Source organism: Notamacropus eugenii, chromosome Y (assembly GCF_028372415.1).
Source record: "Notamacropus eugenii isolate mMacEug1 chromosome Y, mMacEug1.pri_v2, whole genome shotgun sequence".
NCBI classification, from domain to species: domain Eukaryota; kingdom Metazoa; phylum Chordata; class Mammalia; order Diprotodontia; family Macropodidae; genus Notamacropus; species Notamacropus eugenii.
In genome coordinates this window covers 14,122,903-14,136,378 of record NC_092880.1, presented here as the reverse complement: position 1 = coordinate 14,136,378, position 13,476 = coordinate 14,122,903, and the positions used below count along the sequence as shown (strand labels likewise).

The 13,476-nt window shown below is 38.1% G+C and overlaps 1 protein-coding gene across 1 annotated transcript; it reads right to left on the bottom strand.

Moving 5' to 3' along the window:
- Positions 1 to 11,011: 11,011 nt before the first annotated feature.
- LOC140516799 (olfactory receptor 5F1-like) lies at positions 11,012 to 11,959 on the bottom strand. The gene has a single exon (XM_072627709.1). It carries the CDS (start codon positions 11,954 to 11,956, stop codon positions 11,012 to 11,014), a length of 945 nt encoding a protein of 314 aa, XP_072483810.1. The 5' UTR covers positions 11,957 to 11,959.
- Positions 11,960 to 13,476: the final 1,517 nt, after the last annotated feature.

Sequence of the window (13,476 nt, the reverse complement as noted above, 5' to 3'; positions counted from 1 at the left end):
CATCTCATTGGAAAAACAACTGATCTGGAAAATAGATCCAGGGCAGACAATTTTAAAATTATGGGACTTCCTGAAAGTCATAATCAAAAGAAGAGTCTAGAAATCATCTTCCATGTAATTATCAAGGAAAACTGTCCCGATATTCTAGAACCAGAGGCCATAGGAAATATTGAAAGAATCTACCTATCACCTCCTGAAAAATACCAAAAATGAGAAACTCCTAGGAATATTGTAGCCAAATTTCAGAGTTCCCAGGTTAAGGGGAAAATACTGCAAGCAGCTAGAAAGAAACAGTTCCACTATTGTGGAAAAACAGTCAGGGTAACAAAGGATTTGGCAGCTTCAACATTAAGGGATAGAAGGGCTTGGAACAGGATATTCCAGAAGAAAAAGGACCTGGGATTAAAACCTCGAATCACCTACCCAGAAAAACTGAGTATAATACCTCAAGGGAATAAATAGTCATTCAGAGATATACAGGACTGTCACGCATTTATGATGAAAAGACCAGAACTGAATAGAAAATTTGTTTTTCAAACACAAGAATCAAGAGAAGCATGGAAAGGTAAACAGGAAAGAGAAATCATAAAAGACTTTCTAAAGATGACCTGTTTACATTCCTGTATGGAAAAAAAAATGCTTTTAACTCTTGAGAGGGTTTTCAGTATTTCGTTAGGTGGAGGGACTGTACACACACACACACACACACACACACACACACACACACAGAGTACAGGTTGTGTTGAATCAGAAGAGATGATATCCACAAAAAAAATAAAATAAAAATTAAGGTGTGAGGCAGGAAAATACAGGGAGGAGAACGGGAGAAATGGAATGGGGAAGGCCATGACTCATAAAACAGATAAAAAAAAGTCTTGTTCAGTGGAGCAGAAAAGGGAGAACGAGAGAGGGGAAAATTGAAGCCACTCTCTCCACATATGGCTTAAGGAGGGAATAACATGATCACTAAATTTGGTATGAAAGTCTATCTTACACTACAGGAAAGTAGGGAAGGAGGTGACAAGTAGGGTGAGGGGAATGATTAAAGGAGGGTAAATAGGAGAAAGGAGTAACTAGAAATAAACACTTTTGGAAAGAGACAAGGTCAAATGAGGGAATAAAAAAATAAGAGGGGATAGAGTAGGATAGAAGGCAGTATAGTTAGTATTACACAACATGATTATTATGGAAGTCTTTTGCAAAACAACACGTATTTAGTCTGTATTGAATTGCTTGCCTTCTCAGTGGGGATAGGGAGGGAGGGAGGGAGAGAAGCTGGAATTTATAGTATTAGAAACGAATGTTGAGTATTATTATTGCATATAACAGGGAAATAAGAAACACAGATAATGGGGTATAGAAATTTATCTTGCCCTATAAGAAAAGAGAGAAAACGGGGATAAGGCAAGGGTGGGGTGTGATAGAAGGGAGGGTACATTGAGGGAAGGAGTAATCAGAATGCAAGGTATTGGGGGTGGGGGGGGGAGAGATGGGGAGAAAAATTGGACATGTTACAAAGTAATGTAAAAGAAATTAGTATTAGAACAATTGACTAAATTAATTATTGAGAGTAAATCAGAGACATCTGTAGTTTGGGGAAAAGAATTTTAGTCTAAATTTCCTAGAGGCAGGTAACCTCGGGTAAAATTTGTCATTGATGGAAATGGTAAGGTTTTATTGATGAATGTGATTTTATGATTGTTATTCAATCAAGAACAAGAACTTGTATAGAAAGGCAAGTAAGTCACTTAAGACTTGCCTCAAAAGGAGTTCCTTAGCCAAGGTGAAATTATAGTCATATCTGAAACCTGGGTATTGGAACTTGCTATTTTAAGATGCTATGGGACTATTAACTGACTGTTCTTTGGAGTCTAACTCCAGGTATGGATAGAAAGAAAGGCAGTCTGATACTCCAATCTGTGATTCCAGTGAGCCTGTGAGATGCTGATATGAACTGAAAAAGGTGGTCTCATGGGAAGAGTGGCTGTTCAGTCTGGGCTGAGGTAAGATTCTCCTGACTCAATTTCCCCACTGACACCTGGCAGACTTTAAGCCTGACTGAATGCAAGTTGACAATCTACTCCTGCCTGGAACTGACACGAAGTTACTACTTCTTCCTTCCCTTTTAGCCTCCCCTCCATTTCCTTTCCCCCTTCCCCTCCTACTATTTATAGAGCTAATTGTATTTCTATACTTAATTGAATTTGCTCTTTATTCCTTGAATCCATTCACATGAGAATACCTCTCAAACAAGGTTCATCTCCCTCCCTCTTTCCCTCTACTGTAATATATTTTTGTGACTCTTCCTCTGATGGAATTCATTTTTTTTGCCTCCTCCTTTTCACATATCCCTCCCTTTGCATCCTTATATCACATTTGTTATCACATCATTTAATTTATATCCACTTGCTCTATCTATGTATATCCCTTTTACGCTTCATAGTAAATATACAATTCTCAAGATTAACTATCTTTGTTTGCGATATTACTTTCAGGGTGTGACATCCATATTGACATTACTAGGTTAAAATATATGATCAGTTTTTTAATTTTTGATGATGAAGAATATGATGATGCAAGATTGGGAAGCTTGCCACTAGTGTTGCTAGCTTAATTTCCATATTTGTTTTAATGTTTCCCTGCAATGTCCCTACTCTTAGTGGCAATTTCCTACAGTCAAAACGTTTGTAAGCTTAATATCAGATCTATTAAATTATAGATTGTTGGTAGGGGAACATCCGAGGCCAAGTCTATAAGTTAGGGTCTTTTAATTCTTAATAATACAGTGGAGAAAATTAGGTCAAGGGCTTGTGAAGTTAGCATACATAATTATTATTTGTGTCTCAGTTGGTTAACGTAAAAAAAAAAATTCGTTTGTAGTCTATATTGTAAATGCTTTAAAGGAAGTATCACCTGACCAAAAGTTGGAATTGTTTTATGTGATATGAACTGTGTTAAAAATGAAGAAAAAAGAGGTTCGCGTCTATTTTCATTAGAGAAATTGGTGCATAAGTTTTTCTCTCTGTTTTGGCTCTTCCTGGGTTAGGTATCAAAACCATACTTGTGTCATAAAAAGAACTTTGGAGGACTCCTTCTTCCCCAATTTCCCAAATAGTCTATGTAGTATTGGATTAACAGTTCTTTAAATGTTTGATAGAATTCACTTGTGAATCCATCTGGTCCTGGAGATTTTTTCCTATGGAATTCATTGATGGCTTGTTCAATTTCTTTTTCTGAGACGGAGGTTGTTTAAGTATTCAAATTCCTCTTCTGTTAATGTGGGCAATTTATATCTTTTAAAGTAATCATCCATCTCATTTAGATTGTAGAATTTATGGGCATACATTTGTGCAAAGAAATTTTTTATTGTTGTTTTAATTTCCTACTTACTGGAGGTGAGTTCACCCTTTCCATTTTTGATATTGGTAATTTGGTTTTGTTCTTTCTTTTTTTAGTCACATTGCCCAAAGTTTTATGAGTTTTATTGGATTTTTCATAAAACCAACACTTAGTTTTATTTATGAGTTCAATAGTTTTCTTGATTTCAATTTCATTAATCTCTCCTTTGGTTTTCAGTATTTCTAATTTGGTATTTACTTAAGGATTTTCAATTTGTTCTTTTTCTAGTTTTTTCAGCTGCATACCCAAATTATTGTTCTCCTCTTTCTTTACTTTGTTTATGTAGGCATTCAAAGATATGAAACTTCCCCTAAGAACTGCTTTTGCAGTATCCCACAAAATTTCATAGGTTGCCTTGTTATTGTCATTCTCTTGAAAGAAGTGGTTGACTATTTCTATAATTTGTTGTTTAACCCACTCATTCTTTAGGATTACGTTGTCTAGTTTCCAATTAGTTTTAGGTTTTTATTTCCATGGCCTCCCATTACATATAAGTTTTATGGCATTATGATCTGAGAAGGATGCATTGACTATCTCTGCCTCTCTGCACTGGATTGTGACGTTTTAGTGGCCTAATAAATGGTCAGTTTTTGTATATGTGCCATGTACCATGGAGAAAAAGGTATGTTCCTTTCTATTGCCATTCAATTTTCTCCACATATCTATCATGCCTACCTTATACAGAGTTATGTTCACCTCCGCAACTTCTTTCTTGTTTATTATGAAGTTAGATTTATCACGTTCAGAGAGGGGAAGGTTGAGGTCCCCCCTAGTATAGTTTTGCTGTCTATTTATTCCTGTATCTCCCTTAACTTCTCCTCTAAGAATCTGGATGCTATACCACTTGGAGCATATATGTTTAGTAATGAAATTGCTACGTTTTCTATGGGGCCTTTTAGCAGGATATGGTTTCCGTCCTTATCTCTTTTGATTAGATCTAGTTCTGCTTTTGTGTTGTCTGAGATTCGGATAGCTACCCCTGTTTTTTTTTTCTTCAACTGATGCACAGATATTCTGCTCCAACCTTTTACCTTTACCCTGTATGTATGCCCCTGTTTAAAATGTGTTTTGTTGTTAACAACATGTTGTTGGATTATGGTTTTTAATCCATTCTGCTATCTTTCTTTTATGGGAGAGTTCATCCCATTCACATTCACAGTTATGATTACTGTGTCTTTCCCTCCATCCCCTTTCACCTTGTTTATGTTTTTACTTCTCCCTTCTCCCTTCCCCTCCACAACAGTTTTAATTTTTGACCACTGCCTCCCTCAGTCTTCCCTCCCTTCTTTCAGTTCCCCTCCCTTTTAATCCCCTTTTCCCTTACTACTTCTTCCTTCCCTTTTAGCCTCCCCTCCATTTCCTTTCCCCCTTCCCCTCCTACTATTTATAGAGCTAATTGTATTTCTATACTTAATTGAATTTGCTCTTTATTCCTTGAATCCATTCACATGAGAATACCTCTCAAACAAGGTTCATCTCCCTCCCTCTTTCCCTCTACTGTAATATATTTTTGTGACTCTTCCTCTGATGGAATTCATTTTTTTTGCCTCCTCCTTTTCACATATCCCTCCCTTTGCATCCTTATATCACATTTGTTATCACATCATTTAATTTATATCCACTTGCTCTATCTATGTATATCCCTTTTACGCTTCATAGTAAATATACAATTCTCAAGATTAACTATCTTTGTTTGCGATATTACTTTCAGGGTGTGACATCCATATTGACATTACTAGGTTAAAATATATGATCAGTTTTTTAATTTTTGATGATGAAGAATATGATGATGCAAGATTGGGAAGCTTGCCACTAGTGTTGCTAGCTTAATTTCCATATTTGTTTTAATGTTATTCTTTGTCCACTCTGCTAAAGAATATTTCTTAATAACTTTGAAAGTCTTTGAAATCCTTTTTTATCTTCTTGCCCTATTGATCATTCATTTAAAAATCATCCTCCAATTTTATTATTTCTATTATATTTCATTTTAAACCATCTTTTATTTATAAAATACCTTCATGTACCAAGTTGCCTAATAAGTGCTCGGGATAGAAGTAGTAAAAGTCAGCAGATTCTTGAACTCTAATGGAAAGGACAAGTAATATATACACTCATGTGTATGTACACTCTTGTATACACTAATATATGTACACATGTGCATATACACACTCAAATAGTGCGTGTTTTACATATACATCAAGATGATAAATAATATATGAAGATGTCAAATATAAGGTAGTCTGGGCACAGTATTGGTCACATTTGGGATCTGGAAAAGCGTCAAGTAGTATATGTTACCTGAGATACAAGTTAAACGAAAAGAGGGACTCTGACATTGTTGTAAAGAAAGAGTTCTTTATATTCATGGAGGACAAAAAAAGAAAGTCCAGGTGATAGAAAACAAAATGTTATATGTGAGGAACAGAGAAATGGCTCGTTTAGCTATACCTCTAAAAGGGCAAATAATGTCCAGTGAGGTTAGAAAAACAGACAGTCTAAGGTGTGAAAGGCATTAAAGTTAAATGGAGAAATTTATGGTTTATCCTACACAATCACATGAGCAAACCAGTGTAAAATAAAAAAAAATAGTGGAAGTGTGTAGAATGGATGAGATTAGGAAGAGATAATAATGAAAATCTATTAGAAACCTCCTCCAATAATCTATACAAGAGTTGATTTGAGCCTGAAGTAAGGTAGAAGCTATTTGAGTAGAGAAAAGGGTTCATACCTAAGAGATGAGATAAAGGTAGAGATTCTAAAATATTATTTCAGATATTATGTTACAAAGGTAAAAAATGGTAAGATCTGAGAACTAATAGTATGTGTTGGATGAGGAAGATTAAAAATAATGTCAGGATTATGAATGGTAAACAGGCGTTATGGATGTGATAATGGCAAAAATTAATGTTTGGAAGAAGTCTAGGGAAGTAGATAATGACTTCAGTTTTGGATATATTGAATGCAAGATGTTTGGATTTCTCCAATTTAACATGTCCAACATGGGGTTTTTGATATGTTTCCTTTGCTTGGTCGTGAAGATGACACATATAATTCTTAAACACATACATGCATACTCGGATACAAAATTATTTTCATATATTGACTGCTAATTAGAAATAGTAAAAAGGAAAAACTTGTACTATTTTTTCCTTGAATAACTTGCATTTAACAGTTTTGAGAGTCTTCTGCTGTTTCTCCTGAATTTGTACTTAGGGCTTTTTACTAATAAAATCTTCCACATCATGAATTTCTTTAGAGCATATTTTTCACTTTCAAATAAAGTGCTTATATTTGCTGTGTTTACCACTTGTTTGGCTTGTGAATATTTTTAAAGATCTTTGAATATGTCTGTCTCACTTCGATAATTTAATTTGTTGCTCTTTCATTGACTAATACTATTCTAATTTTAAACTTTTTTTAATACTTGAGGGAATTTTCTCCCACGATAATTCTGTAGAGTTATAGTTTGTGTCAGAAGAAACTATTTAGTATGTGTATATATATATATATATATATATATATATATATATATATATATATATATATATATATATATATATATATATATACACATATATATATATACATATATATATATATAGTATACATATATATACATACATTAAAATAACATAAAATAATAATATGATAATATGTAATACACACATATATTTAATTCACCAGCCCTATGGAGTCTCGCTAACTACAGCTGCTATCAAATCTTGTCTACTATGGCAAAGGATCTCTGCATTTTTTTTTGCAATTAATAATTTTACTATTAATGATTGGAATCATCTTGGATATCAGTGTTAATTATTCTAAGAATGTTCAGATGGTCATGCAGCTACTAGGAAAGCTTGTACATCAATTCATGTCTGAAAGTGGAAATGAACAATTGACAAATCACCCTTTTTAATTTAGCATTAATCTAACAAGCCAAACTCTACATATAGACAGATAGATTTCAGAAATATCTCAATTATTTTAAGGTATATGTTGGGACTGGAAGCTCAATTCCGTGTGGACAGTCTCTGGCAGGTAAAAGCGGGACTTCTAAATCTTAGAGTCTTACGAGGCCCTCCATGAACAGCGGGGGTTCGAGAAGGTCAGACTGAGCTAGCTCGGCTAGCTCGGGTATTTCCGCCTCTCCCCGGGAGATACGTGATGGGTGGAGTCTCCCTGCCCTCGAGGTCGTCCCGGATTGGAGCACACCTAGTTACCTAACAGCATGGTATTGAAATGCAAACTGTGTGGCTGAAGATTAAGTAGGAATGAGGAAGCCAGAAAGCTCTTAGCACGTGTGGAGCCAAAGAGAAAAGTAGGGCTCCGTTTTTTTTCTTTCCTCTCTCCCCTCCCCCTCTCTCCCCGCTTGTACTTCTACTTCCAATCCCTTAAGCTTAGCCTCCTTAGGAAATCTCCCCCTCTTCCTCCTAAGGAAGACCCCCCCTGCATTTGTAACCTGGACCCTGAAATAAAGCTCAACCCCTGTTTGACTCTGGAACGACCTTTCTCTCATACGTTTATCCGGTTTGGCCAACCGAAGACCTGGGACAGGTAAGAAAGACTCGGGTAGCCCAATACAGGCCTCTAGGCTTGGCAGTTGGCGCACCAACAGGGATTGGGAGCGTAGATAATCCTGGGTGCTTTTGGGGTACACCCGGAAGGGGCTGTGAAAGAAGCGAGTCCCGAATCCTAGATTCGGAAGGAGAGAAAGGGGAGAGAAGCTTCCCAAACCCCTGGGAAAAGGGCAGGGATGAGGAATCAATTGCCAGTAATAAAGCCAGAGGAACAGGAGGTCTGGGCTGAGATACTTTACAGGGAATGCAGGGAGGCGGGGGTCACTATAGAGTTAAACGACCTCCGAGAATTTTGTAAGGAAGGGCCGGAGAGGCCAGGGCGGGATTGGAATAAGAGTGGAAGCGGAGAGAGGGGAGGGGAGGACCCAGGCAAGCAGAAAGTTAAGCGGAAAGTTAAGGAGCGTAAAGAAAAAATAGGTTCGGAGCTCCATCTAGCGGATGGGAAAGGCGAGGCAGGGGAGAATGTACCGTGTCTTCCCTCTGCGCCTCCTTATAGCACGCTCCATACTGGAGCGGATAGGACCTGCCTTAGCGGTCGCTCAGTACCCCGGCACTGGAAGCTCAAAGAAAGCCAAAGACCAGTGTGGGGAATAGGAGGGTGCCAAAATACCTTAGAGACAATGCACCCAGTAAAGTGGGAGGCAGAGGATCGCCAAGGGACCGTATGGCCGTTGGTGATTCCAGGACTTAGTTTTAACATCTGGGGCAGGGACATTATGAGCCGCCTCGGGATGAAGCTATCAAATTTTTAGTAAGGGCCATTGCTGTTGTACTGGAGTCCCCACCCTTGAATTGGAAGTCAGACACCCCGATTTGGGTGGAGCAATGGTCTCTGACTTCAGAAAAACTCCAGGCATTACAAATACTGGTTAAGGAGCAATTAGCACCCTGGAATGCTCCTGTGTTTGTTATAAAGAAAAAATCTGGGAAAGTCAGGTTCCTTACAGATGTTAATGAAGCATTTGTAAGCACCTGGCAGCAGCTATACCTAAGTAAAGAGCCAGTATGCATTCTTATCAATCTTACCTTGAAGGCGATCCTCGCTAAACAAAGAAGGGGAAAAGGTCGCCTAATACAATCAGAGCTAAGATCAAGAGGCCTAATACAATCAGAGCTAAGATCAAGAGGCCTAATACAATCAGAGCTTGATACAGCTGTCTCAAAAGGCTCACACACTACTCCAGCTATGAGACATTTTAAGATACTAATATGGGGTCGAGGGTATGTTTGTGTCTCCACAGGAAAAGGTGATGCGTGGATTCCCATTAGAAGGATCCGTAGGTGGGAACCGAGGTCGGAGACGACGGAGACGCAGGAGGCGGAGACCCTGGAGAGCCCAGAGACCCCGGAGAAGGATCATACACCACCTGAGCCTGCTGCTGACAGCTTTAACCTTGCTGCCCAGAGAGGAAGCAGCCCTCATCACAACCGCAGACACTGCTGCTGACAGCTTCAATCTAGGCATCCTTTTTTCGCCAGCTGAATGAGGACTTTGATATCACAAACCCAGGACACTTGGGTGGGGAGGAGGTGACCAATTTTCCACCTGTATAGATCCATTTGCAAGATTAAGGGAGTGGTGATGTAAGGCGCCTACACCACCTGCTTCTCTTAAAATATGCTTTGGGATTAGTTGATTGCACTTCCCCTGTTGTAACTCAGCCACTTAGTTTCATCTTTGTTTTATTTGATGCCTCCCTTTGTCAGTTGTGCTAGCTGCAGATTTCTGTGTGAATGAAGTCTTGTTGTAGGGTACTCATATGCTAAAGGCCTTCCTTAATCCACTCAGCCTCCAGCCACTGTTTGCTCTAGAGCCAGGTGCGCTCCGCGCAAAACAAAGAAGGGGATATGTTGGGACTGGAAGCTCAATTCCGTGTGGACAGTCTCGGGCAGGTAAAAGTGGGACTTCTAAATCTTAGAGTCTTACGAGGCCCTCCATGAACAGCGGGGGTTCGAGAAGGTCAGACTGAGCTAGCTCGGCTAGCTCGGGTATTTCCGCCTCTCCCCGGGAGATAGGTGATGGGTGGAGTCTCCCTGCCCTCGAGGTCGTCCCGTATTGGAGCACACCTAGTTACCTAACAGCATGGTATTGAAATGCAAACTGTGTGGCTGAAGATTAAGTAGGAATGAGGAAGCCAGAAAGCTCTCTTAGCACGTGTGGAGCCAAAGAGAAAAGTAGGGCTCCGCTTCTTTTCTTTTCTCTCTCCCCTCCCTCTCTCTCCCCGCTTGTACTTCTACTTCCAATCCCTTAAGCTTAGCTTCCTTAGGAAATCTCCCCCTCTTCCTCCTAAGAAAGAAGAGCGCCCCTGCACTTGTAACCGAAACCCTGAAATAAAGCTCAACCCCTGTTTGACTCTGGAACGTCCTTTCTCTCATACGTGCATCCGGCGTGGCCAGCCGAAGACCTCGGGAGGTGAGGTAAGAAAGACTCGGGTAGCCCAATACAGGCCTCTAGGCTTGGCAGGTATACAGTAACCTCTGACTGAATCAGCTACAAGAATACCCATGTTTGTCATTTTATTCTGTATTAAATGAGTTACATGGCATTGGGTTGTATCTGCTGTGAAAGATCCAATTGCTAAACTCTTTCAACCTTCTATTCCCTTGTCTCTCCTCCCCAAAAAACATTGACTTCATTTTTAAAAATCCTCCTGTTGTCTAGAGTTTCTAGTTATATATTACACATGTTGCTGGAATCACCCGCCCCTCCCAAAGCTTGGGTACATTTCAGGGATATTATCCGGGATTTCGTTTAATGTTAGAAGCATAAGTTCCAATACCCACAATGAATGCTTTTAATTTATTTTCAAATATTTTTCTTTCATTTCTTAATTTGTTTGCTTATTTATTGATTTAACTACTGGGCTTTTCATTGCTGTGATATTCCCCAGACTCACTACAGTTAAGTTTTCAACTCTTGAGTAGAGAAAAATGGAAAAGTAAAAATACACTTAGCCCAACTCAAGAAATATCAGTAAATAGTTGAAAGAGTTAATTCTACATTTGTATTCTTAATTATTTTGATTATCGTAAAATCATATAAGTGTGAAGATTCTTTTTCTAGTGACAGCATTCTTTAAAGCCCTCTTCACTTCTTCATTTCTCAGGCTGTAATTTAAAGGGTTCAGCATTGGGATAACCATTGTGTAGAATACAGATAACACTTTGCCTTGAGTTGCAGAGTAATTTGAACTTGGACACAAATAAGTAATAATCCCAGTTCCGTAAAATATAGCAACAGCTGTAATATGAGAAGCACAAGTTGAGAATGCTTTGCGCCTCCCTTCAACTGAATGTAAGCGTAGAATAGAGAAGAGGATATAGATATAAGAAGTAAGGATGATAAGAAGTGTTCCTAATGTGTTTATCCCAGCAAAAATGAAAATGATAGTTTCATTAATTTGAGTATCTGAACAAGAGAGTTTGAGGATTGGGGGACTGTCACAGAAAAAGTGATGGATGACATTGGAGTCACAGAAGGAAAGGCTACTTATGTAACTGGTATGAATAACTGAGTTAAGGAATCCTGCTGTGAAGGCCCATGTGGCCATCTTCAGGCACACTGTTCTTGACATGATAACTGGGTAAAGCAGGGGATAACATATGGCCACATAACGGTCATAGGCCATCAATCCAAAGAGGATACACTCAGTAGTTGCTAAAGCAATGAAGACATACATCTGCACAAAGCAGCCAGTAAAAGAGATGACTTTCCCTTTAGACAATAAGTCAACTAACATCTTTGGAGTGATAGTTGAAGAATAAAAAATATCAGCCAAGGACAAGTTGGTCAGAAAAAAATACATAGGTGTGTGGAGTTGAGAATCTATCATGATTAATGTAATCATCCCTACATTTCCCATTATTGTGAGAGTGTAAATCATCAAAAAGAACACAAAAAATATTACTTGAAGTTTGGGTGAGTCTGTTAACCCCAGCAAGATGAATTCCGCCACTCTAGTATGATTTTCCACAGACATTCATTCCAAATATCGGCACAGTCACAGACTGGAAAATCCTAGAATTGAAAAAAATAATACAGTGAGGGGAGGGATGACAACTGATCCGTAAGTTTGGGGATCTTATAGTTGCAAGGAGCTGCTAAGATAAATTCAGATTCTGAAGAGTGGTAAGTGTGTCACTCTAAACTCAGCAATTCAGGACGTTTGAGTTTATAAAATGATGGGCTTTTATCTTTTATTTCCCTTTAAGAAGCATAATCTATCTTCAGGACCTTAGGCAAAGAGATAGTAATTTAAAGGCCAGTTTCACAAACAAATAAAAAAGAAAGAGACACATATAAGAAAAAGAAAAGCACCAGTAAAAAATGGTGAGAATCTTGAGAATGATGAAAATATTACAGTATGAAAATCACTTATATTAGCTTCAGATGATGTAGTCTTAAATTATCATATAACCTGTGCACTCTACGAAAAATCACCTTCCTGGGACACAGTTTCCTCATTTTTGGAGGGGAGGGTAGTTGAACTTGATGCTTTTAAAAATCCATTCCAATTCTAACTCTTTGATCTTATGACAAACTTTCTAGAATTTTGAGTGATCAGATTAATATTAGTTAAAGAAATGATATTTAAGTAGAATCCTTTGGGAAAAGAATTACCTCTAAACTCATTAAATCACTCAAGATATGAGCATTTATTGAGCACTTACTCTATTCCGGGGTAGCTATGTTGGACAGTAGAAAGAGCACTGGACCCGGAATCTTCCTCATGAGTGAAAGTACAAGTCCAGATATTTATTAAGTGATGACCCTGGTCAAGTCAATTAACTCTTTTTGCCTTAATTTCCTCATCTGTAAAATGAGGTTGGAAGGTAAATAAAAAATCATGCTAGTGTCTTTGGAAAGAAAACTCCAAGTGAGTTCACAAACTGTCAAATATTACTGAAACAACAACAACACTATGTGATAATCACTATCCTTGGCTCAATGGATCATACACAAGACATGAAAACACTTGTCCTGCCATTGTAATGTTCTCCTGACTGGCTTCACAACTACCAGTGAAGGTCTGAAACTGCAAGGTATAAAAAATTAAGGTTGAATTAATTTGAAATTGTTCGGAGGAAGGACTGGGTTTGGTATTTAGATCTGGCCATTACCAGTGTGATGTCAGTATGCAAAGTTAGAACACTCTCAATCACTCAGTCACTTGAATTCTAAAATGAAAGGAATGGTTCATTCATCAATTGCTTTTTGAAGAGGACCTCTGCGAAAAATTAACAATTTTATTAAACTTAATAAAAAGGAATTACTTCACTTCCAGGACTTGTGCCCTTTCAACTTTGAAAATCTCAGTTTCAGATATAGAAGAAAAAAATACATACCAAATTTACAGTACCTCACGATGGAAATAACATTTCATAATAATCCAAATAGATATTAAAAATAACTTCCACACTCTCTGTCTCATCAGGCCACAGGATTTGATCAGTTGTAGAACTTCATGGAGTAATATTCTTCCCAGCTGCTCGTTGTTAG